Here is a 23280-nt window from a genome sequence, read left to right on the forward strand (position 1 = left end):
CTTTTAACACGTGATATATTCGTATCATGATAAAAATTGAATCAAAAGCATTTTTTTCCCCAATTTTTTTTTCTCAAAATCCTTTCTTCAATTTTTCACAAAATTTTTTTTAAATTTTTTTCCAAAATTTTTTCTAAAATATTTTCCAAAATATTTTCTAAGATTTTTTCAAAAACTTTTTTCCAAAATTTTTTTACTCGAAACTTCCTTATATTTTATGGGTTCCGCAAGTATTTATTGGGATCACGTAAAAACTGGATTTTATAGTTGGCCGCGAAGTAATGTTAATCCGGCTGTTCTTTCCGGTTGTGGCAAGAGTATATACAATTTGTAACAAAATAATCCTTGTGCTTGGCGTAAAAACTGTCATAACGTAAATAAACCGTTTCGTATTTTTGTTTTTTAGGGTTTTTATAAGAAGATATCTGATATTTGAAATCGGAAGTGCATAGGTGCTTCCCATGTCATTGCTCGATGAATCTTTATTTACGTCCGCTTAAACTAGTCAAGAGAGGGTTACGGAAATTGAACGACTCGTAAACATATTGAATATAAAAATCGATTATATTATTATAAAAATTACATTTTCAAATTTTTGAAGAATATTTAGCTTTGAAAAAAATCTTAATCAACAAGAATATCACAGAGAGACGTAAACTAGAATGGTTATATCGTTGGAATCTGCCTTGATTGAGAGACTGTCAAAGCTACGCTCCCAGGTAAATGAAACATAAAATGTACGATACATCATTCAACAAAACAGACAGAGTGGCGATAACTCAACCAAAAAAATGTGGCGATAACTTGTCCAAAACATGAAGGTGGTGATAACTCGGGCAAAAAATGAAAGTGGCGATAACTCAGTCAAAAAATGAAAGTGGCGATAACTCAACCAAAAAATGGAAGTGGCGATAACTCAACCAAAAAAATATGGCGATAACTCGTCCAAAACTTGAAGGTGGTGATAACTCAGCCAAAAATGGAAGTGACGATAACTCAGTCAAAAATATGAATCACGATATTTTACCCAAATGGTTAATGCAGCAATGACTCATTGTCAGTCAGGCAATGACGATAACTCAATCAAGTTTTCCAATTATCTATTATTTAGATCTCGAATTTCGACGCTCATTAATGATATTGGAGGACGCTTTGATTGACTGCATTAGCTTTCATAAGTACCCTCTGTTCAAAATCTTCGTCTGTCAAACGATTCCATTTGGACAGATCCATCATTGTCGCAAAACTAAACAGATGATGGTAGGGGCGTATTAAATTTAATATAAATAATCTTTTGATGAGCAGATGTTCCTATAGCATTTCCAAGTTAGTGCTAGGACTTACCATGTACCTTGCGATTTCAACACTAACTGTTGGACTTTCATGAGGAATAAACGTCTGAGGATCCTCTTCAAAATCAAAAAAGCCATCGACCGGAAAAATACCCTCTTCTTTTCGACGAATGGACTCTGACAGAGAAACTAGCCATCGCGATTTGAAGTGTCCATACATTTCTCCATCGCTGCAAAATGTTTAGTAGACAAATAGTCTGAGGACTTGATTATTTTCAAGACGTCCACAGCTGAAACCAAATTCAATATATGACATCACATCGCAATTGCTTAGGCAATGATTTCAATGGCTCAGACTGCGTTCAGGTACGGCACGATCATGTTCGAGACTATGATTCTCGTCGTTATCGGAGGTCGATTCGGCTGTTCGAGAGATAGTCCTCCCTGCTTCATCATCGTTTGAATTCTCATTTGAAATTTAATAGTTTCCGTACTTGTGTTGTGCATTACATACTCTATCAGCGAGTGTATCTCTGCATTAATAGCCTCGTAAAAATAATAACTCACCAAGCAAGAAACTGTCCAGCGAATTGACACCAAATTCACGGAAAGCCTTCGCGAAATTCGAGACATTGTCGGTAACAGTTGCGACGACCTTTTTCGTGTCTAATCCAAAAGATTCATTTATATCCATAATAAAACCTCAGCAATCCTTTCTGCTCTATGAGATCCTGGGAATCTCTGATACGCTATAGCAAAGGATTGTCGCGTTAAAGTCACGTCATCGATCTACGACGTAAATGTTAAAAATATCATTGATTTTTACGTATCAAAATTTTAAAGTTTATTTGCGCCTTACCCAATGAGCCGTTACAGTAATGCAGTAGTGTGTCTTGTATCTTTTGGTCTATGGCCTGTGCTGTCTGTTGCGTACACTGTGACACTGTTCGATAGAATGTCATTGTTGTGTGAACTCAACATTTAATAAATTCATTCGGCTTTTCGGTTATACTTGAATGTTTTACATTTAACTCCTCTCAACTATTGTAAAATAAAAATCCACAATGTTTGCCATTAGGCGGGCTGTTGCAAACGCAATGTGAGTTTTTTTTAACTTTGAAAAAAACCGGTTTATTATTCCTTTACAGTACTTATGTAATTCATAACCTAATTTTCATCCGTTTTTTCCGAAAATTAACATCCAAAAATATCAATATGTATGTGAATGGTTTTTCAATTTGTTGAGCGTGGCCTTTAAGGTTTTTCCTATCTGTTTTCTAATCTGGTAACATGCAAGACGTTTTCCAATTTGGCAATATAAATTTCGTTCAAAATTTTTTTTTTATCTTATATTATTTTAGCATCGATAATACGTTAATAATTTTCCTAGAATCTTTGAAATTTGAAAATCATATTTTGTAATCAAAATTCATTAGAAAAAAAAGTTAATTTTTTAAATTTATATTTAAATGTTGATAATTTCTTTGACAAATTAAGGAGGGTGGCTAGGGACGATACAATGTTGTCATGCTAAACCATGTAAAATACATTAAAAATTTCAAAATGATAAGAATTTAATAAAATTTGGTGAACATATTCTTTAGAGGTAAATTTGACAATACAAATTTTTTAAGATTTTTCTTCTGTACAGTTATCGAGTAATTGATCACTAAAGTTCACGTGTATAAGCATAGCGTTTCCATATATATAGGTATATATTCCGGGCATAAGAAATCTGCTTTAATGCGTAATTACTTGATAACTAAGCAGAAGAAAATTTTGAAAAAAATTGTGTCTTCGCACTTGATGTTGAAGAACATTATCACCAAATTTGATCAATTTCTTATCAATTTGACGAACGTAGCCACCCTCCTTAACACAATGAGCTGATTTGTATGAATCAATGAAAGAACATGTGCGACCAAAGTTGCAGAAAGTTTGACACAATCAGCAGATGCAAGCACACGCTTCCTGACCTTCCCTATGACTACAAAGCTCTTGAGCCGATAATTTGTGCAGAGATAATGCAACTTCATCATTCCAAGCATCATGCAACTTATGTTAACAATTTGAACATTGCTGAGGAAAAACTGAAGGAAGCAGTCTCCAAGGGGGACATATCATCTCAGATCGCTCTTGCTCCTGCTATCAAATTCAATGGAGGTGGACACCTCAACCATACTATTTTTTGGTCTAACTTGACTCCAAGCAGTACAAAACCTGATGGTCTGTAAAACAAATTCTTTTCAGGATACTATTTAAAACAATAAATCACCACAAATCACTATAATTTATTTTCTATGCATCAATTCTCAAATGGATTTGCAAGTGACTCAATCTTCAGCTTAAAATAAAATTCTGTTATACATTATTCTTTTCATTTTTATTGACCATGATGGAGTATTATTTTTATAAACTATTAAGCAAAATATTGTCAGTTGCAAAAAAAAGCTTGTAGCGACTGAAAATTTAATACATGTTTAAAATTTTTTTCTTTATAATTCGTCACCAAAATATTATTCTCTGAACATGTTCTATCAAACGAAATGTTGAAAAATGATGTTAACGGATTTATAACAAAGTGAATTCCAAATTAAAACAAAAGCAATACAAATTTACCAAAAATTCTTTGAGGTTCCCACATTTTAGAACCATAGATTTTTTTGTGAATACTTAGCGACACAGTGGCTGCATTGTGCGATATATTGTTACTGCCGACTGCATGGGATCCTATACTAGTCTCTTTTAGTTGCTGCACAATAATGCAAAAAAAATCAATTGTGAACATTGTGAACGAGTTTTACAATTACTCTTTTGCTATTCTTCAGACGCACTGCTGAAAAAAATTGAACAAGATTTCGGAAGTATGGACGAACTGAAGAAACGTTTGTCCGAGACAACCATTGCTATACAGGGTTCAGGATGGGGTTGGCTCGGTTATAATCCTAAAGAGAAAAAACTTCATATCGCGACATGCGCGAATCAAGATCCTCTCCAGGCCACGACAGGACTTGTTCCGCTTTTCGGGATTGACGTTTGGGAGCACGCTTACTACATTCAATACAAGAACGTCAGACCTGATTATGTTAAAGCGATCTTTGACATTGCTAATTGGACTGATATTAGTCAGAGATTCAAGGCAGCATCTGCCAAGTAAAAGATCTTTTGATATGATACTATTGCAGTTATTTTTATTAGAATTGTAAAACAATGTATGAGTCTCATTATCGGCTCGTCAAAACAGTAAATAAAGGCTACCAACATTACAATTTCGTTATGGAAGCCATAGGGTAATCATTTAGAGATATGATTTGATCCGATAACCCATAGGAAACTCCTGAAAAATTCACGTAGCAACTTTGGTCTCGCGTCACACTTGGATTTTTCCCATAGGACGCCGATCAAGACAGGACAAAAAATTTAATAGCCTTTAAAAAAATCAAATGGATCAAGAAATGAATGGCTCGAGTTGACCGACACCCGGTGGTTAGTCAAAAACATGTTTTCTGCCCTCCGGGCCGAAGTTGCCGCATTCCGCCTGCGTCGGACAGAAAAATCGTATACACACCTCGGGTAGGAAAAAGTAAAGCCCCAGAGGCCATAAATTTACTTGTCTCTATTTACAGTATTCATACTGTGTTTCAGGTTTATTATTAACTTGAGAATAACAGAAAAAAATTGATACGAAGTAAAGTGGACTGTTAAGACATTAGTATATATGACTATATGATCAGTAAATATATTGTTGATAGATAATATAAATAAATGTATATTCAACCTCTACCATATTTTTTAAGTACATATTTTTCGCTAAAAATCAATAAAAATAATCATTTGTGAAATTATTAAGAATTTTGGATCTGCATTCTATCAAATATATGCATATTTTTATTCTCAAGTTAATAATATTAGGCTTTTAATATATATATAAATTGATATTTTTGTGTTTAAAAAAAAAAGAATGCATAATTTTAAACAATCTGAATTTTGAGGCTCGATATCTTTGAAACGGCTCTACTTATGCAAAATGTCAATCAGACCTTTTTTGTAGAGCATTCGATTTCCTAAAAGAACTGATTTTGTCTTACTTGTGAAGTAGCTCGTTATCAGGTTACAGAATTCCAAAGTTAAAAAAAAAAATTTTTTCATGTTATATTTAAATGGAAAATAGAAAATTACAAAGCGCCACCTCTAAATATTAATATTAACAGCTCAAATTTTCAGAGGGTCTTTTTCTAGAGATACTCTGACGATTTTTCAATGTTCTTTGAAAAAAAAAAAAAAACATTCGATTTTTTTGAGACACTGAGGTACATGAAAGGTTCCCGCGATAAAAACTATACAGCAACGGATAAAAATGTGGCTGCAACGTTGCTCATTATTGCCAGGCAATTTCGAGGGATGAGTGAAACGTGTGTTCGATTCAATTCTCTTGTAAGATCTGGCAATACTACGAAATCGTCATCGCAAAGAGTCTCATATTTGTTACTGTTGGAAGTATCGATAGTGACAGAAATTCGTTGGGAAACTTTAGTCTTTTCTAGTTTTTGCCATAATTTTATAACAAGGTTTGTCAAAATTCGTTCCTATCTTTTTTGATAAATGATCGATTAAATTCAACACTAAATTTTCATTCTCGTAATGAGCCATGAGTGCAATTTTCATTATGAACACGTGATTCCAATGAGGATTTCTGTAAGCTTCGATTCCGAAAGCTGAATCGCTTTGTTTCAGGAACAAAACTGCGATGGGTTACATAACGAAACGATCTACGTGGCTCAAAATGTTTTAAATAAAAATTTTCCGAACACCACTGAGAGAAGATATCGATCAAATTACGAATTCCCGTGAGCTAAGAGTTATGAAGGCTTTGCTTATAAGCATTGAGATCATTTTCATATCGGGCGCAATGCCGAGATCAACAAAACTCGAATCGAAAAACTGCACAGATTTTGCAATATGAAAACACAATATTTTTGCATAAGTCTCTGGCAAAAAAGCATTTGGAATTTTGTCATCAAGTTTGTTCGCTATTCTGGTTGCCAACGAAACCAATAATGGAAGAATAATGGAATGAATTATCCATTTATTCTCCAATTTCTCATGCTCCATTGGTGATTGCAAACGTCAATTATTGAAGAAAACGGAGATTCTCTTTTTATTAACTTTTCCAACAAAAGTACCAGAGAGTTTGTAACTTTTGCTTTTTTACATGTTTTCAAAGCATCTGTCGGTGGAATGAGGGTTTCATAAAACATCAAGGATGTGAAACCTGCGACTACGGTAAATCTTTTAACCATAGAATCCAATTTGTCGTTGCCCATTGGGAATTTATTGTCAAAATTATCAACAATCTTTTTGACGAGCTTGCCACGAACCAATGCATCAATTTGTGAATTTTTATCCAAATCCGTGTATTTTTTAAATGTTCACAGGCCTTAGCAATTTTTGTACAAATGATCCACATCGCTTCTCAGCTTATATAATATTTTTTCATTATTTATGCTACTGATTGAATCAAAAGTTTTAAGCGACCGCTCCGTTGTAGAATTGACATTGTTGTTGAACAACTAAACTGCTTCATATGATCGAGTTTTTGCTAGGAAAATTGAAACCATTCATATTTAGTTTACATTGAAGTATTTTTTTTTTTTCTGATACAAACAACGAAGTCCAAACAACATTTTTGTGGTCATTAATTTTGTACAGAAACTTACATTTCCTAATTCATTTTCCTGTGCAATGAAATCCAATAATTCTTCTGTTCTGATTCGAACATTAACGCCATTGTTCTTTTCAAAATTGTTTATACAAGTATAGTTTCTCAATGCTTGATGCTGCAATAATATATTCGATAATTCTATAAGTTTATTGTCACACAAATCCTTAAAGATGACTGTAATTTAAAAAAAAAAAAAAAAACATCCCATTAATGAGGTTTCGAAAACTAGTCTTATATTCTTTGCCACAAAAATCAGTATCAGAAACGCAATTAAACAACTGAATCGATTCATTTTATTGTAACAAATCAATCTTTGTTATTAAATATTTAGAATTTGTAACAAATGAAACGCAACATGGATTATTATTCAGCGAATCCAGCATAATTTTGTACATTGCTACAAAAACTATGACATATCTGCTCTACTTTAACTATACCTTGTAAAGAGCGTGAAAGGGCACTTCATCGAGAATATTTAGCCTACAACACTAAGCTGACAGGTGTGATGTCATTTCTTTGAAATATTTTACTACAATACATCAGTAATGGAATATGAATTTTTGAAATTATATTTAATAAGTCTCCCTAAAAAAGTTCTGAACTCCTCATGCATGCATTCATTCCTGCTTGATAAAAACAGGGTACGGATTATGTAACGCGTCGTGTTTACTATTAGATTGTCACTCCACATATTGAATTGAAATCCCGATTGATAAATTATTTAACCACTTTTTAGGGATTTTCTAATGTCACGCGAGCTATGCAATCCTTATTTACATCATGCAGTCCGTAAGCATGTTTCATTTCAGTGACTTCAGGATGATAGAAACGGTCCTTGACATTCGTCACTAATGGGAAACCACTCCGCCTCACCGCTAGGGTCGCAAGAAAATATGAAAGAGAAGATTTCAAAGAACATTGTGATAATGTGAATCACATACTTTTCTTACAAGCATTCCTTTTATCTTCATAGTAAACAATAATTCAGCTTTTCCGATAGCACAATTTACTCGAGTACATTCATAGTTTCTGCATTGAATCTTATTGCTAGCCAACCGGTGCGTTGAGGTAATCTTCAAGAGATCATATGAAATGGACTATAAATCGCGAGAACTCCAGAGGAATCGATTTCGATTTTTGTGAAGAACCATGATCTGAAATAATCCAACTGATTAATATCAACATCTATAGGTCAACTATGAAATAAAGCATTATTGCTGATACAATTATAACTTACGACTCTCTTATATAAACAAATGGTTATGAACGAATTTTTATTTGAAATGAAATTCCTTTTTTGAATTATCATTATTTTCTTTATTTATTGTCCTTATTTCATTGTTATCGTGATCGGCACGATTATTTTCCTTTCGTCTCTTTCCAACTCGATTTGACTCATTTTTCGAACAAGAACGTTCAACGAATAAAAGTTTAAAAGCAGCTAGTCGTCCCCGTAAATTGATATTGTATCAGTCGCTATTATTTTTGGTTCATTTGTTTTATTTATTGTGATGATATTGCTGTTGTAGTTGCTAAACATTAGAAATGGTAAAAATAATAATTCTCCTAAATACAATGTACTTTCAGGCATACGCGGGCGAGCCATGGGTGGCGTCCAAACATGGCATTTTTCGCGACGCCGTATTCTGAACTTGACTCCTCAATCTAAAATAAAAATAAGAAAAAAAAACAGAACAATGAATTCGAAATAAATTATTCACTTGGAGTTAAAAAATGAATTTTTCATAGCTGTTTTTCTCTGCGTACTTTTAGGAATTTTCCGGTAAGTGTAACTCTTGGGCATCAAGGTCATCATGAGACTCGCTCGATCATCTTTCTACATGTAAAAACAAATATAACAGGAATACGCTAGTTAAATTTTATCGATTAAACAAAAAAAATTCGATTAATGGATATTCGATCTCAAATTTTCCAAACTCAACTTTTTTCACACTTTTGACAAATTACGAAAAAAAAGCTTAAACCAACAAATGACAATGACAAGAGTGAGCTGGAACGTGTATTTTTCTCGACAAAAAACTTCAATGTGGAGAAACCGATTGAGTAGCTCGAACAAATTTCAACCAATATATGGTCAGAAGTAATAATAGCCAAGTCTTTAGCTGAGAATTTCATCACAGCGATATGCAAATAACGAACTCTTTTGCCATTTTCAACTGGTCCGTTAATAATGGATTTCACGTTAATGATTGGATAACCAACAACATCCTCCCGAGTGCTGATTGTTCCCAGAACTGCCCAGTCTGCTGTGCAGAACATCAAATTTTTAAGCATCTATTTTACGTCTCAATAAAATTTTACTCCAATACCTTAGAAAGTACTGCACAATTCTACTCTGCATTTCGTCACTCCAAATAAATTCACTATCAAATATTTCGACTCTAAAATTATTTTCCTACCAACAAAAGAATTCCTTCAATTTGCCAGCAGTACAGGGTCTATTTTTATCCACTAACAATAAAAATTGAAAACAATATTAAACAAAGGTGGCTCGAAAATATTTAAATTTTTATTTAACGTACTGGAATCGTGGAGAAAACTTCGAGAACAATTTTTCAGTGTATCAGAAATGAGAATTGACAATTGAAAAATGAATAAAGTTCCAGAATAAAATTTTTAACTACCAGCTTGATTCACGATGAAACGTACCATTACAGCATTCTTGTAGAAGGATGGAGGTTAAACCTCAAATTGTGCATCTTCGTAATTCAACGGTTGGCAATTACAGCAACTATAAAAACCACAGCACCAGCTTCCAACCTACGTTCTCCAGTTTCTTGATTGGATGTTACAGCCGCTTTTAAAACCAGCTCCAAAAGAACCTCGCCCGGTTGTTGCTATAGCTCTTGGCACGGTGTAAAACATGTAGCCGCAACAGCTGAAATTTCGCTAATGATGGATCATTATCAAGAAAGAATATTTATGTCACTGTGTAGAAGAAAAAAAATGTATGCAACTCCTTAAACTTCGTCAACAGTGAAAAAGCCTGTTTACCCTTCCTTACCACCCAAAAGAAGACACAAAAACGTTTTTTTTTACGTAATCATGACGGTAAATTGAGGGTGTGAGTAATCCACTGAGGAACTCGAAAATGTCATTTTATGGGTTGCTCCTTGCTATTCTTTTGCACATCGCAATGTCTTTGTGCAATATTGTAGAATTGGCTTCTTCACTCAACTGCGTGATATTGTTGGTATTTAAAATCGTTCTGAAAGGCTCATATATTCATGATGTACACGCATTATGTTTTCTGCAAAGGTAAAAAACTTTTTGTTATCACCACAATCGAAATTATTAAAAAATACTTTTGCTGAATAGTCTTGAAATATTTATTACAATCACTTGAATCTTAAACTTCACGTCCCATGAAAAATGCAAAGAATTCGAATGATTACCTAAAAGTTCCTGTGGTACACTTATTTTCCAGCAAACATCGATGGCTACCAACAATGTCACCGGGCTTGCACATATCTAACAAATCCTTATCACAAACGATATCAATATTTTGAGAAAATTAACCAGTAGGTGCCTTTTCTCACATTTCTTGAATTGCCAAGATCTTTATAAGTAGATAAGTAATTTTTTCCAAATTCTTCATTACCCGTACTGACTATTCTTCACTACCTGTACTGAGATAATTCATGTCAGAAAATATTTCAATCATGTGGAACAATTATGAAAGGGACACTGAAGTTGAATTGATGGAGAATAAAGTTCTTGAAAGTGTTTGATTTCTATTTGAAAAAAAATAAAAATAATTGTTATTGGCGTTTTCCAATACTATCACTGGATCAGGATTACGTATAACTGCTTTTAATAGACTCCAATATCTGGCGTAAGGAGATCAAACTTTTAACCTTGCGCAGCAATTGTACCAAGCTCTAAAACATTGCGAAAGTTGAGCAGCTACTCTTGCTCTGTTCGGTCCATGGAATACTGTTGACACATTAACTCTTCCATACGACATGGAAAACCTTTTCGCCAGCCAGCTCATTATTTGATCAATAGCTTGCCTGAAAATCATTATATTAAAATGTATGCAACAAATTGTGGAGAAAGAAAATTATGTGTTTTGGAGATATGAGAACGGGCTTGAAAAAATACAAAACAATAAGGGACTATCCATCCCATCGTTTCTCATATTTTCTTCTTTTTCTTTTCCTCTATGGGTAGGTCCTTCAATAATCTAGGGAATGTGCCACTTTCTCATATTTTGCTAATAATTCACTCACTTTTACAATGATCTTCGCACTGATAATATATTATACAGCTGATGCGCGCACGAGTGTCAATGTACCGAGATGACAGAGATTTTTACGAGTCATCAGCACTTGAAACTAAACCGAAGGGCCCGATTTTCAAGTCAAACGACAAACGACCATAGATGTTGTATAAGATATCGTATGCGAGTCGAGAAACTGGTATTCTCGAGACGTCTCGACAAAAATCTCGAATGTATGACCCACGCGAGGTTGGGACCCTACCGTGATGATAACATTAGCAATTAACAACAGCTCAAAATGAAAGTAGCAGTGTACAACTGTGTGAAGTTGTCGATAATCGAGCACTACGGTTGATTCGATATAGAAAAAATAAGTTTGAACGTAAATATTAGTTTTCTAAGCGAATTCACTATAGATTTTAACAAACTATGTCTAAGAAGACTGTCCGTCACATACAGAAAACCCTATCAAAAATTGGTCAAGACAAGGGTGACGATCGTTCCAAAGAAAATTTGCTACAGACATCCTCCTATCAGCTGATCGCACGATCGTCGCAGTGAAACGCATAACCCCCGTCTTTTTGCCCTGCGAGCAGTCGGGAGTTAAAAATAAATTGCAGCAAGGATGTGTTGGATTAAAATTCTCACGCTCAATTATATTATGACATTTTCTTATAATTACTGTTGCAAGAATAATGTATGTTTTCAGCAGCTTTTACTCTATTATAGCCCATTGAATGCTCTCTGAATTCTGCTCCTTGAAACAGAATGCGAACATTTCTGTTTTGTCTCCCCTCTATTTTTCGTTGATTCGCTCCGTTTTGCTAAAAAAAACGAAAAACGAGATCAGCTGTGAGAAAATTGACTTTCAGTTCCTAACATCTGTCTGTATCTGTCATGTACTTTTCGTTATACTGTTCACAGATTTATGAAATTGACAACATTAACAAACGGTAGTAACATTGTAGGATTGTAGTAGAGAACGTTCTACTACTACGTTCTTGCGCCACATTTCTCGTTTGCTGGCATGCAATAATGAATGAACAAGCACAGTGGCGAAGTGGGGGAGAATAGATGCGCGTGCCAGGCCATGTGGAAGAAGTATGGCTGGGATGCCGCAGCTGATTTTCCCGTCACTTCTCGAAATAAATATTGGGTGAGTCAACATTGCTCCTACATTCTTCGAAACAATACACAATTCCGAAATTATAAAATTTCTCCATCTTCGCCGTTGAACAAGGTTTATCGGTACAAATATCTCATTTGACTCGAATCAGTGGCAAATTTCCCCATCGTCCTGCTTCGATAGTACACAAAGAACTGTCAGAGGCACGACGAAACGTCACCTCGTATATCTGGCGGTCTATGAATAAAAAGCAGCGCAATTCCTTCAGTCGTTATGAAAAATGTGAGGTTTTTTAATATTTCTTTTTTTTTGAGCTAGCAATTCATGACTCGGGTGGAAACGAAACTATTTTATTGATAAACGCTATTGAAAATGCGGGGATTTTTAATGGCGAGCAAGGAAAAATAATAATCACTCGCGCATGCGCAGACTCATACATTATTCATAGATGCTCATTGGCTCAACTCCTTGGCGCCACTTTCATGCTTGCTTTCTCCTATTTGAGGAGCAGCTTCTCATCTCATAGAATGGAACATTTGATTTTTATTTATTAACCCGATTTGGGTATCCTGAGTCGCTGAAGATCCGAGCCATTTTTCGTGAATGCTTGATCTATACGAAGAGGATATATTTATGACGATAAATCAAATTTTTGTTTAAGTTTTTTTGCAATCTTCATGGCATGCCCTTAGTGTGGAAGTGCATGAAGAGTGTTCGGAAATTTTCTCAGATTTTTTAACTCTACTTACGTGTTCTAATGTGGCTCAAGTCTTCAGCGGCCCACGATACTCTGAACAGGAACCGAAAAAAGCGGTATCCTGAATGGGTTAATCCAATAAATATTTACACTCCCGTTCGAAAGTATGGGTTCACCCGTCAAAATTTCTACTCACCCTGAAAGTTCGATAATTCGGTCAAAAATCAACGGAATCAAGTTTGATAAACGTCATTTAAAAGAGCTTTACTTTATTGAGCTTTAATTTTCCGCTTCTTAAATTTGTTTATGATTTTTTTTAGCTGGCACGCGTTTTAAAACAGCGCCATTTTTTGACAAATTTTTGGCCTTCGTAAACGGGTTGCCAATGTAGTAGAAACTTTTTTCTCTACTGTTCTCCTTAACAGCTTTAAAGGGGATAGAAAAAGCTTTATTTTTTATTTTCTTTTTTTTTTTAAATACCGTACGATTTTTTTTTCGCACGGATATCCTAATTTTAGCTAAAAACGAGGAGTTTCAGAAATTATGGTATATTTCGAAAATTTTGGGGGTTCAGAGGGTAAAAATTTGTGTCGGTTTATAATAATCTTGTTGTGATTATTTTAGTTTTTTTTTTTTTTGAGATTTTTTTTCGATCTTTTTGGTCGTGTCGCAACTGAGAGTAACTCGAGATTATGGGGTCTAGGATAAAAGATTACCACAGAAAAAAGTTTCAATTTATAATTTTGAACTTACTGATATTTAAAAAAAAAATTTTTCCGTTAAAAAAGCCTCCTGTGGTTTTGAGATCAACGCAGCCCTCAAAGCAAAAGGTGGCTTCTTCGATGAGAAACAGGTGTAAATAAGGTAAGAAATAAAGTAAATAATTTTTTCTAGTGACATTCTAATTGATGGGGTCTGAAACTCGAATTTTATTTCGTCGAGAAACTTGAATACGCTCGAAAAACAAAATTCGAACGAGTTTGATATTTTGCTGATTAGATCTTTTGAAGCGCAGGAGAGTCAATGAGATTTGAAGTACTGGAAAAATGTTTGCAACATTATAATTAATTAATATACGTGGTTGGAAAACAAAATGCCACTCAAATACCGTATGCAACATAAGAAAGTGAAAAAAGAGAATAAAAAATGATTTGGAAAATATAAGAATAAATTTGTCATACACTCGATTAAATGTGCAAAATTTCGTACTAAAAATATGCTCAAATGGCGTAAGCTGGTGCATGAAATTTCAAATTCAGCGGAGTTTACCCTCCGTTATTTGTATTCAAGCTACACGTATTCTTGCAAACGCGCGATTAAAAATGAAAAAAGGCGAGAGATTAGAGAGGGATTTGAAATAATTGTATAGGGAACAGAGATCAAGTTCCGAAGGATGTAAAAAGCTGAAATATGATGAAAATCCGGTAAAAGACATAAAGATAGTAGCGGGAAAGTGATGGATTTACGAGGGAAGGGGGATGTCTCGTAATATTTAACGATGATATTGTTGACTCGCTGAGAATATACAAAGCAAATTGTTAGATATCGATTTTAACAAAAGTGGATAAGAATTGGACAGCCGAACGGCGCCGCGCCCCACCACGAAGGATAATTTCTCGTTCGTCGATCGTTTCTTATGCGACGGAGGTGTTGGAGAATTGAAGGGAGGGAAGGAGGATGACGTCATGTGGCGTCGGCGTCGGAGCCCTATTGATTTTCGCATGAGCAGCACACATGCACAAACACACACACACACACACGCGCGCGCGCACGCGCGCGTGTGCGAGCGAGACAGAGACAGAGACGAGAGAGAATGACGGCGACGAGAAGAACTCGGAGGTGGTGGTAAAAGCGCCGGAGGGTTCTCAGGGTTGGGAGTGTGAGGGTAGGATTGGACATTGGTCGATGACTCGGCTCTCCGAGCGAGTCACCCCTCAAATGGGTCACGTGGTAGACTGGTAGAATGTAAAGCGCAAGCTCGGTGTTTTCCCCACTGCATAGGATTCATGGAAAAAAAAACGGGGAGAAAGAAATAGATCGCTTGTGGAAAGAGCTACTCGATCGTGCTGGGATCGCAAAAGCTCGAGGAACCTGGGGGGCTGGTTCCGCGTAGAGTTGTTGGGGTTCCGTCACTCTTTCGATCTTTTTCTCTTTTCCTCGTTCGCGCTGTGTACGGTAAAGCCAAATAAAATAAATGTCAAATAATCAAAATAGTAATAGCCGAGATTGAGGAGAGAAATAAGCCTGGGAAACGAATAAAAGCGTTTTTTTTCTATAGGGACATGCAATAATGTTCACTTTACTATCAACGAAGACAATCGTGGATAATCGTTTCGACGCGAGTGTCGCGATTAATTATCGCTCCTCGTTTCGTACGTGTCATTTGTTTAATACGTCGCTTGAAATTCCAGTGTGAGTGCGTGAACCAGTGTGTTGGTGGCAGTTTAGAGGCTATTAAGTATTAACTTAATAACGTCGCAGTGAGCGCCGAACCACCAGGATCAAACCGGGGTAAGATTACTATTCTGCTTTCTTTTGATTCGATTATAAAATTAATCTCTCGACGAGCTTCTTCTTTTCGGTGTATTATACCGGGGTTTTTGCCTTTTCGCACAATTGGGTTGCTGGGCTTGGTCGTGTTGCTGGTGCTGGCATCAAGTCCGGATCGATCATGCCACAACGCCGCTGCTGCTTCTGTTATTCGGAGTTGTTTTTTCCTACCAAACTCCCATCATGCCTTTCGGGTTCGCGAACGTTCAAGGCCTCATTTTTTTTTGCTTCTTTATGCCATAACACGTACCTCCAACGTTCGTCATTGATTGTAGGTTATTTGGCATTCTAACATCTCGTGAGTTGCATAAATACGAGGGAGCAATTTATTGGCGAAGAAACATCCGTAGGATTATCGATATTTTCCAATCGATGGAACCGTTGCTCTTCATGTATATCACCAATTCATGATTTGTTTTTCGTCCGTTTCCTGCATTAAAAAAAAAAAAAAAAAAACAATTTCGTTTCTACGTAGGCTCCCAATGAATTCCATTAAAAATAATCGTGTTCTTGGTCACAATTAGCAAAAATACAAAAAATATTGACGCCATCTTGCGGGCTCCGAATCTAAGAACATAAATATAAAAAAACAACGGAAGTACCGCAACTCGATTTTCTTTAAAATGACTCATTCGGCATCGATGGTACCCTAATTTTGGTAAACTTATTGAGCAATCGAGAACTTTACGGAATAAAGGATTTAATGAAATTTATAGGGACGTGCGAGTCAACAATTACATCAAGTTGAAGGCTACCTCCTTGATAACGTGTTGTTTTTTTTTTTTTCAATTAAAAAATTGAAGAGGCTTCTTAATCGCTCGAATGCCCTCGGAATTGGAAGGTGATGTGCTGGGTATCAAGTGTGAACGTGCACTCGAGGACGTATCTTTCGTCGACCTATCAATTGACACATTTAATGAAATACAAATTGCCACTCGATATTCTTCAATTTCCCACTTACTCTTCGAATGCGTGAAAAATCAATCCTTTTGCTCGTTTTTATCGTACATTGTATCGCAGGCGCGAGGTAAGTGATGCGCGCGCAATAAGTTTACATCCTTCATCTTTTTTCGTCTATAAATTTTTTCTACTTATCATTCGATTTAAATCCATTCATTTGACAACACATGCATTCGATTTGATTCGGTCAACATTTCGTAGAAGGGGCTAAGTTTTATTACCGGAGGACCTTCCTATCGACAATCCAATAGCTTCATCATCCGGTCAATTCCGATTAACGTTTTCATTACGGTGCTATCGGGTACGCTAATCGAGAATTTATTTTCAATCTTGTCTATCTGTCATATTGAATTATGGTATAAAAAATTGTACTCGTCTTTTCCATAGAGAAGTATTTCTTCGTTGTAGTCGTTGAATGTTTATAGGGTTGTAGTTGAAGGTTTGTACTCGTTAACGCATAAGAAGATTATTATGAAAATTCGCCCGTTTTATGGGGATGACTCACGAACGTCTTTGTGTGTTCTGGAATGGCTTTGTCTACTCGAAATTCAACTTTCCGGTTTCGGAAAGTTGAACTTTCAGCGCATGTGTAGTGAAAAATGGTGTTTTTTTATTTTTTAATTTTTTTTATTGAAGCGACTTAAATAATTGTATAAACATACCGATTGAAGATCGGAATAAAATAGTGCTAATACTTTTTTCCATTTTGATCTTGAAGTGTATGGATTTTTCGGAAATATTGAAAGCTCGGTGAGTTTTCTTTTTCGCCATTTTTCAATAAATCGTAAGACAAATACACGCGAGATTTCGATTGATGAGATGATAATGAAATGCGATGACGTCGTGGCTCGAGAATATCAGGAATAAACAATGGTTGCGAGTTGTGAGCGAATATTTGTGAACTCGTGCGCGTTACATTCCTGCATGAGGACAATATAAGGAGGCTTGTGGAGGCAGGCGCTTCAATTTTTCTACGCCATTTGTTCCATTCTCAGGGTTTTCCATTACAACGTGCGTCAATTCGATGTTGTGTCATGTGGGCGAATATTCGTTGATGGCTTTTTTTTTCTTTTCCCAAAACTGCTAAATTCCCGATAACTCTATGAATCGGTCACTTCATTTTATTTAAAACCATTCAACATTTAAAACCATTTAAAAACATGATGTTTCCGATGCTCCGAAGTTCATACATTTCAGGGAAAACTATAATTTTTAACGATAATTTCTTATCAACATGAAGTAAAGAACTTGGATCCAGAAGCATTAGAAAAGTTTAATAACGTTTGTGAAGACGGGCTAGCACATTCCATGAAAACAAAATATTCCAAAATTTCAGCAAAAAAGTTTACGAAAACACCCGAGGAAATTAATAGTATATTGTGTATCAAGGAGGCAAAGTGGGTCTTTTAATAGTCGTTAAAAGGGCCTGCCCCCGAGATGCACACGATACTTTATATAACCAAAACCACGTTTCCGAGCTTTTTCGAGCGTGCCGGTGGTACGCAGAGTAAGTGTTTTACCGACTGTTGAAGTAGATTAGTGGTGACTCCTAGGAGTTAAAAGTGGTGTTTTTCGTACTCCACTTTTACTCCTAAGAGTTGAGAGTGGTGTTTTTCGTACTCCTCACCACTAATCTACTTCAACACTCGGTAAAACACTTACTTTGCGTACCGCTGGCAGGCTCGAAAAGCGAGGAAAACGTGGTTGCGTTATATAAAGGTTGTTATACGTGCCATAAGAATTGATGAACGGTAGAATAAAAGCGTGGAACCTCTGATTTAATTATTTTACGAAATGGAGCATCTGACGCATCGAAAATTTTTACAATAATCCAAAATGGTTCTGCTCGCCGAAAGACGAGGCCGAGACTATTTTGTTATATTTCCACTGCATAATAACTAGAGGTCGAATTCATGTTTTTATTTGTCGAATTCACGGAAATGCGCACGGTTTTGTTGCGTACATTCATAAACTTGAACGACAAAATAAGTTGTCACGAAACCTCGACGTGTTTATGCAATTAAAAGCATTCTTGAAATCATGTGACATTTTCCTCCGTGAATTATGTGTTGCAGCAGATTGACAGGTAGCTCAAAGGATTGAAAGAGCTCGGAGTGTATTGAATAGCTGGCATTGAAGTAACACTGAAAAGATGTCGTCGGTTAAGGTGGCCGTGAGGGTTCGTCCTTTCAACAACCGTGAAATATGTCGGGAGGCTCAATGTATCATCGAAATGACGGGAAATACGACCTGTAAGTATGCTACGCTGAGCAATAACATATTCATATTTATTGAAATCGAAACAAATATCAAAATATAACAATAATAACAACAATAATAATTCACATACGTATAAGTATACATGCATACATAAAATTGTGTGTATGTGTGCGCGTTCACACAATGCATTCGTGTATATGTAACGATTTTGCGACTTGAGAGTCAAGTGAGTAAAAGGATGGTGGTGCGCTGCCACGGGTTTCGCGTGTTCTGGAGGTTAGAGAGAGAAAGAGAGAGGATCGATAAAGTGCATCGGTGCCTCCGGTGAGGTGACCCAGCCGAAGCGTCGAACTGTACAACGAAGAAAAACCACCCTTTTTTATCCCGTTCCTTTCCTTATTTCTCGAGCATCATTCCAATTGTTGCGATGTAATCACATTTCGATTTATGATTATCGGGGCATTTATGATTATATAATTTATTACGAACTCACTTTGCTTACGGCTCTGTTTGTAGTAATTCGACGAGTTCATTCTAATCACGAAAACTTATTCACATAATTTCATTTGATCACGTTACTCATTAATTTTATCCTCAATTTGTTTATTAAAATTCAATAATAGATGTTCAGGTGCTTCTGCACACATGACCCTGATTGTTTCTCGATTTCACGGGGTTCATTGAACTGCAGCTGCTGATTTGAGGCATGGTTGAAAAATTCTTCCCACTGACGTTCCTCATATTTCTTTCACACTCTTCAATTGGTACACAAATTCGAGTTACGAAGATTCCTATCGAAATGACGCGTTTCATACTTCCGTTCGGGTTCAGGTGAAAGGGCAAAGTTAAAATATGAATTCTACTCGACTTTTATCTGATTGGTAAATTTCAATGAATTATTGATCGAACGTCAGTTCATTGACCTCGCGACGGAATTTCTGTAGTTGCCATCGCGGCAAGTGATGATCGAATAGCAACAAATTGAGCAACGAATGGAAGCACTGTTTTCAGGACTTTCTAATCAACAAATTTTCTCAACAATTGAACAATTTTAAGTACGATTCCGTAGCTGGAAATATCTGATACACCTGAAGGATGAAATTTGATCGAGAGCAACAAATATTTCGAAAACATTAAAACTTTTTCCTTGGTTCACTGGAAAAGGAGTTTCCATTTGGTTGAATAATTTGGATCCACAGATGTTGTTCTCTTGATAGCCTGGAATACGCCACAAATGTTATTCTCGAACAATGCTTCACTCAGCATCGCGCGGTGGTGCGAGTGGCGCCCTTAGCCAACTTATTGACGATATCTATTTTTATGTCGCTCCGATACTATCGTCTTATTCTATCAATTGTTGTATCTGGAACACTCAAACATTTTCTGAAACAATTAAAAAAAAGGAATCATTCATTCGGGGTAATCTAAAGATTATCAATCGAAAATATAAGCCTCTTTTCGTTGTGATGCATTTACTTTTATGTCCGTTCGAATATGAATCGAAAGACAACCATCGAACTGGAAATAATGAATGATGAAGAAGAAGAATGATCCTTTTATTCATTTGAACGACTTCGTAAATAATGACGATGATACCGTATCGGCTTTAAGCAGGATCCGAGTCAATAAAGATTCATCAATTTTTTGAATAACTAACTCATTAAATTGAAAATTTTATTTATGAGATAAAATCCATTCTGTTTTATCATTCGCTTTCAGCCATAGTAAATCCGAAAGCACCACCAGGAACGAAAGATGCCATAAAAAGCTTCAATTACGATTACTCCTATCATTCGATGGATGTGAGTTTAGCAATAAAACAATTTCCCGTGTTCTCAGCTAAGAAAAACATTAAACAAGATAATAATGCCGATACGTTATTTCAGCCGAACGATTCAAATTATTCATCGCAAATAATGGTTTACAAGGACATTGGAGAAGAAATGCTGCAGCATGCGTTTGAAGGCAAGTTTGTCAAAAGACGAAAAAACGTTCGTAATAATAATCGATCCCAAACAATAGTTGTAGTAATTTTTGATAATATTGCAAATTTCACTGCAATAACGAACAAAATGGATTCTCAACAGGATACAACGTTTGTATATTTGCGTATGGCCAAACCGGGGCCGGAAAATCTTACACGATGATGGGTAAACAAGAGGAAGGGCAGGAAGGAATCATTCCACAGATTTGTAAAGATCTGTTCCGTAAAATAAGCAAAAACTCGAGTGAGCAATTGAAACACTCGGTGGAAGTGAGCTACATGGAAATATATTGCGAGCGGGTTCGAGATCTTTTGAATCCGAAGAACAAAGGAAATCTTCGTGTCCGCGAACATCCCTTGCTCGGTCCATACGTCGAGGATCTTTCGAAACTTGCAGTAATGTCCTACGAGGATATTCACGACCTCATAGACGAAGGAAATAAAGCGAGGTGAGAAATGAAGAAAATTCAATGAAAATCGTTCATTACAGAAGAGAAATTTTTGACTCAAAACCTAAATTGCAGAACCGTCGCAGCAACGAACATGAATGAAACTTCGAGCAGATCACACGCGGTCTTCACCATCTTCTTTACTCAGCAACGACAAGATAGCACGACCGGTCTCGTTACCGAAAAAGTCAGCAAAATTTCTCTGGTGGATCTCGCAGGATCGGAACGTGCTGATTCTACGGGTGCTAAGGGCACCAGGCTCAAGGAAGGAGCAAATATCAATAAGAGCTTGACAACTCTTGGAAAAGTAATCAGCGCTCTTGCCGAAATCGTGAGTCATCTTATTCTATCGAACTGAATAAATGAAATAATAAGCTAGGTCCTTTGTCGACAATAAAACGCTCCTTTTTTCCCTGCTATCGTATTGCTCACGTGATATTTTGGATTTATACAGGCGGTAAGTTGTTTAAGCTGAGATTATTATTTTTTTTTGTACAACAAGTAATTCTCCTTCCTCCCTCTTTTTAGTCCATTGTGATTTTTCCGTATATACATTAGACTGGGCCAAAAAAAAGCAATATTTTTTTTTCAAAGAATATATCGAGAATATTATTCAGAATGATGAAAAAAAAACTTAGTGAAAGTTAGAGCCCTTAGTTATTAATTTTATATTATATTATATTATAATATAGTATAATATTATAATATAGTATATTAATTTTAAGAGGTCTATCATTGCCGTTTTTGATTTTTATGCATGATTCGATGTTTTATGTCAAAACTGCTAAGAGATTGGAGTGAAAAGAATTTATTTCCACTCATTTTTATATAAAATTGAATTTCCTACAAAAAAGTCTAATTGAAAATTTTCTTCAAACGAGCCGTTTCCGAGTTATTAAGCTTTTTAAATCGATATGTTTTTTCGATTTGACTGTTTTACTTTGGAATTTTCTAGCTAACGAATCAATGAATGATACACTGATCATCATCTGAATGATACACTCGATATATTTTTTAGAAAAAAAAATATTGATTTTTTTTGGCCCAGTCTAATATACATACGATGCTTGAATATTTTTTATGCCCTAACAAATGCTCTCGAATTCCGTTTTATCACTTTCTATAAACGTTGGTTAATCCCCTTTTATCCGAATTATAGGCTTTCAACGCCAAGTAACACGTACGAGATTTTTGCGAATACTTTTTTTCCTACGGTACTGATAATAATGGGCACTCAAAAATTAAAAAGTAGTCCCTATACATTCCCTCCGACCCATACATCTCCCTGTATTTTGGCGCGTTGAATCCGAATCCAGATTTATGCGTAAAATTGCAAAAAATGGTGAAAATGGGTGAAAATTGCAAAAAATCGCATTATGGATGCAAAAAATATTTTATTAATACAGATCTAGTATATTTTTTATGTAATTTAACATACTAAATTCAAACCTCGGGTCAGGTCGTTCAACACACCTTCGAAACTTCTAGCGAATTGCGAAAAAACGCCAAATAAGTGAAAATCGCAGTTAATCCCTATATCATATCATAATTCCCTATATCATATCAGATTTTGAAGGATTTTTCTTTTGTTCCTCAGTTAATTAAAGTTGTGTAATACTTGAAATTGCGTGTCCAAAATCGTTGTTTCGCGCCTTAATGGGTTAGTATGGTGATGCTATACAACATTTTGAGGGTAATTTTGGAAATTTTTTCCGTATAGCAGCATGCTTGTAAAGTAATTTCTGAAATTTTCAAGATTTTCCAAACATATTTTTAGACCCACAGAAAAATAGTGACCACAAAGGCAACAAAACCCCATGTATTTTAAACGGAAAGCTTCAACCCCTGTGGTCGAGGGTTAAGCATTGTTTTAAAAATCTGAAAAAACTACAGCATTACTTTTTATATATTTCGAACTGATTTAGGGGGCACAAAGGGTAAAATAAAATTTGACCCCAAATAAAGACCACCTTAATATACATAGATGAAGTGAGAAAATAACTTGATTAATCCTACACCGTTATACTTTTGTAACAC

General features: G+C 35.6%; 2 protein-coding genes and 1 long non-coding RNA gene across 35 annotated transcripts in view; 2 read left to right on the forward strand and 1 right to left on the reverse strand.

Moving 5' to 3' along the window:
• Positions 1 to 545: 545 nt before the first annotated feature.
• LOC122413129 (uncharacterized) lies at positions 546 to 12503 on the reverse strand. Of its 15 annotated transcripts, none has more exons than XR_006261508.1 (10): positions 12219 to 12503; positions 11268 to 12081; positions 10431 to 11048; positions 9685 to 10285; positions 8782 to 8851; positions 8252 to 8679; positions 7956 to 8168; positions 2152 to 2235; positions 1345 to 2041; positions 546 to 1246 (listed from the first exon to the last, which is right to left on the reverse strand). It is a non-coding gene; the product is annotated as an uncharacterized lncRNA (long non-coding RNA). The 15 variants fall into 15 exon arrangements; XR_006261510.1 differs by having other exon boundaries at positions 1345 to 2081; XR_006261509.1 differs by having other exon boundaries at positions 1345 to 1522; positions 1860 to 2235.
• Sod2 (superoxide dismutase 2) lies at positions 2202 to 4558 on the forward strand. 2 transcript variants are annotated; one of them, XM_043423286.1, is made up of 3 exons: positions 2202 to 2391; positions 3220 to 3518; positions 4121 to 4558. In XM_043423286.1, the coding sequence occupies exons 1-3, from the start codon at positions 2357 to 2359 to the stop codon at positions 4447 to 4449; spliced, it is 663 nt and encodes a 220-aa protein (XP_043279221.1). In that variant the 5' UTR covers positions 2202 to 2356; the 3' UTR covers positions 4450 to 4558. The 2 variants fall into 2 exon arrangements, with proteins under 2 accessions (XP_043279221.1, XP_043279222.1); XM_043423287.1 differs by having other exon boundaries at positions 2234 to 2391; positions 3226 to 3518.
• unc-104 (kinesin family member unc-104) overlaps positions 12333 to 23280 on the forward strand; it is a 39506-nt gene continuing 28558 nt past the window's right edge. For 4 of the 18 annotated variants that reach the window (XM_043423262.1, XM_043423269.1, XM_043423263.1 and 1 more), the window contains exons 1-7: positions 15127 to 15591; positions 18666 to 18842; positions 20530 to 20612; positions 20697 to 20775; positions 20898 to 21243; positions 21319 to 21574; positions 21698 to 21700. In XM_043423262.1, coding sequence (XP_043279197.1) covers positions 18743 to 18842; positions 20530 to 20612; positions 20697 to 20775; positions 20898 to 21243; positions 21319 to 21574; positions 21698 to 21700 — 867 coding nt within the window. In that variant the 5' untranslated portion in view covers positions 15127 to 15591; positions 18666 to 18742. Of the gene's footprint in view, positions 12414 to 12574; positions 12666 to 13868; positions 13945 to 15124; positions 15592 to 18665; positions 18843 to 20529; positions 20613 to 20696; positions 20776 to 20897; positions 21244 to 21318; positions 21575 to 21697; positions 21701 to 23280 lie in introns of those variants that run through there. The other 14 variants (XM_043423267.1, XM_043423268.1, XM_043423272.1 and 11 more) reach the window with 10 other exon arrangements.

The sequence above is a fragment of the Venturia canescens genome, chromosome 7 (genome assembly GCF_019457755.1).
Source record: "Venturia canescens isolate UGA chromosome 7, ASM1945775v1, whole genome shotgun sequence".
In the NCBI taxonomy this organism is placed as follows: Eukaryota; Metazoa; Arthropoda; class Insecta; order Hymenoptera; family Ichneumonidae; genus Venturia; species Venturia canescens.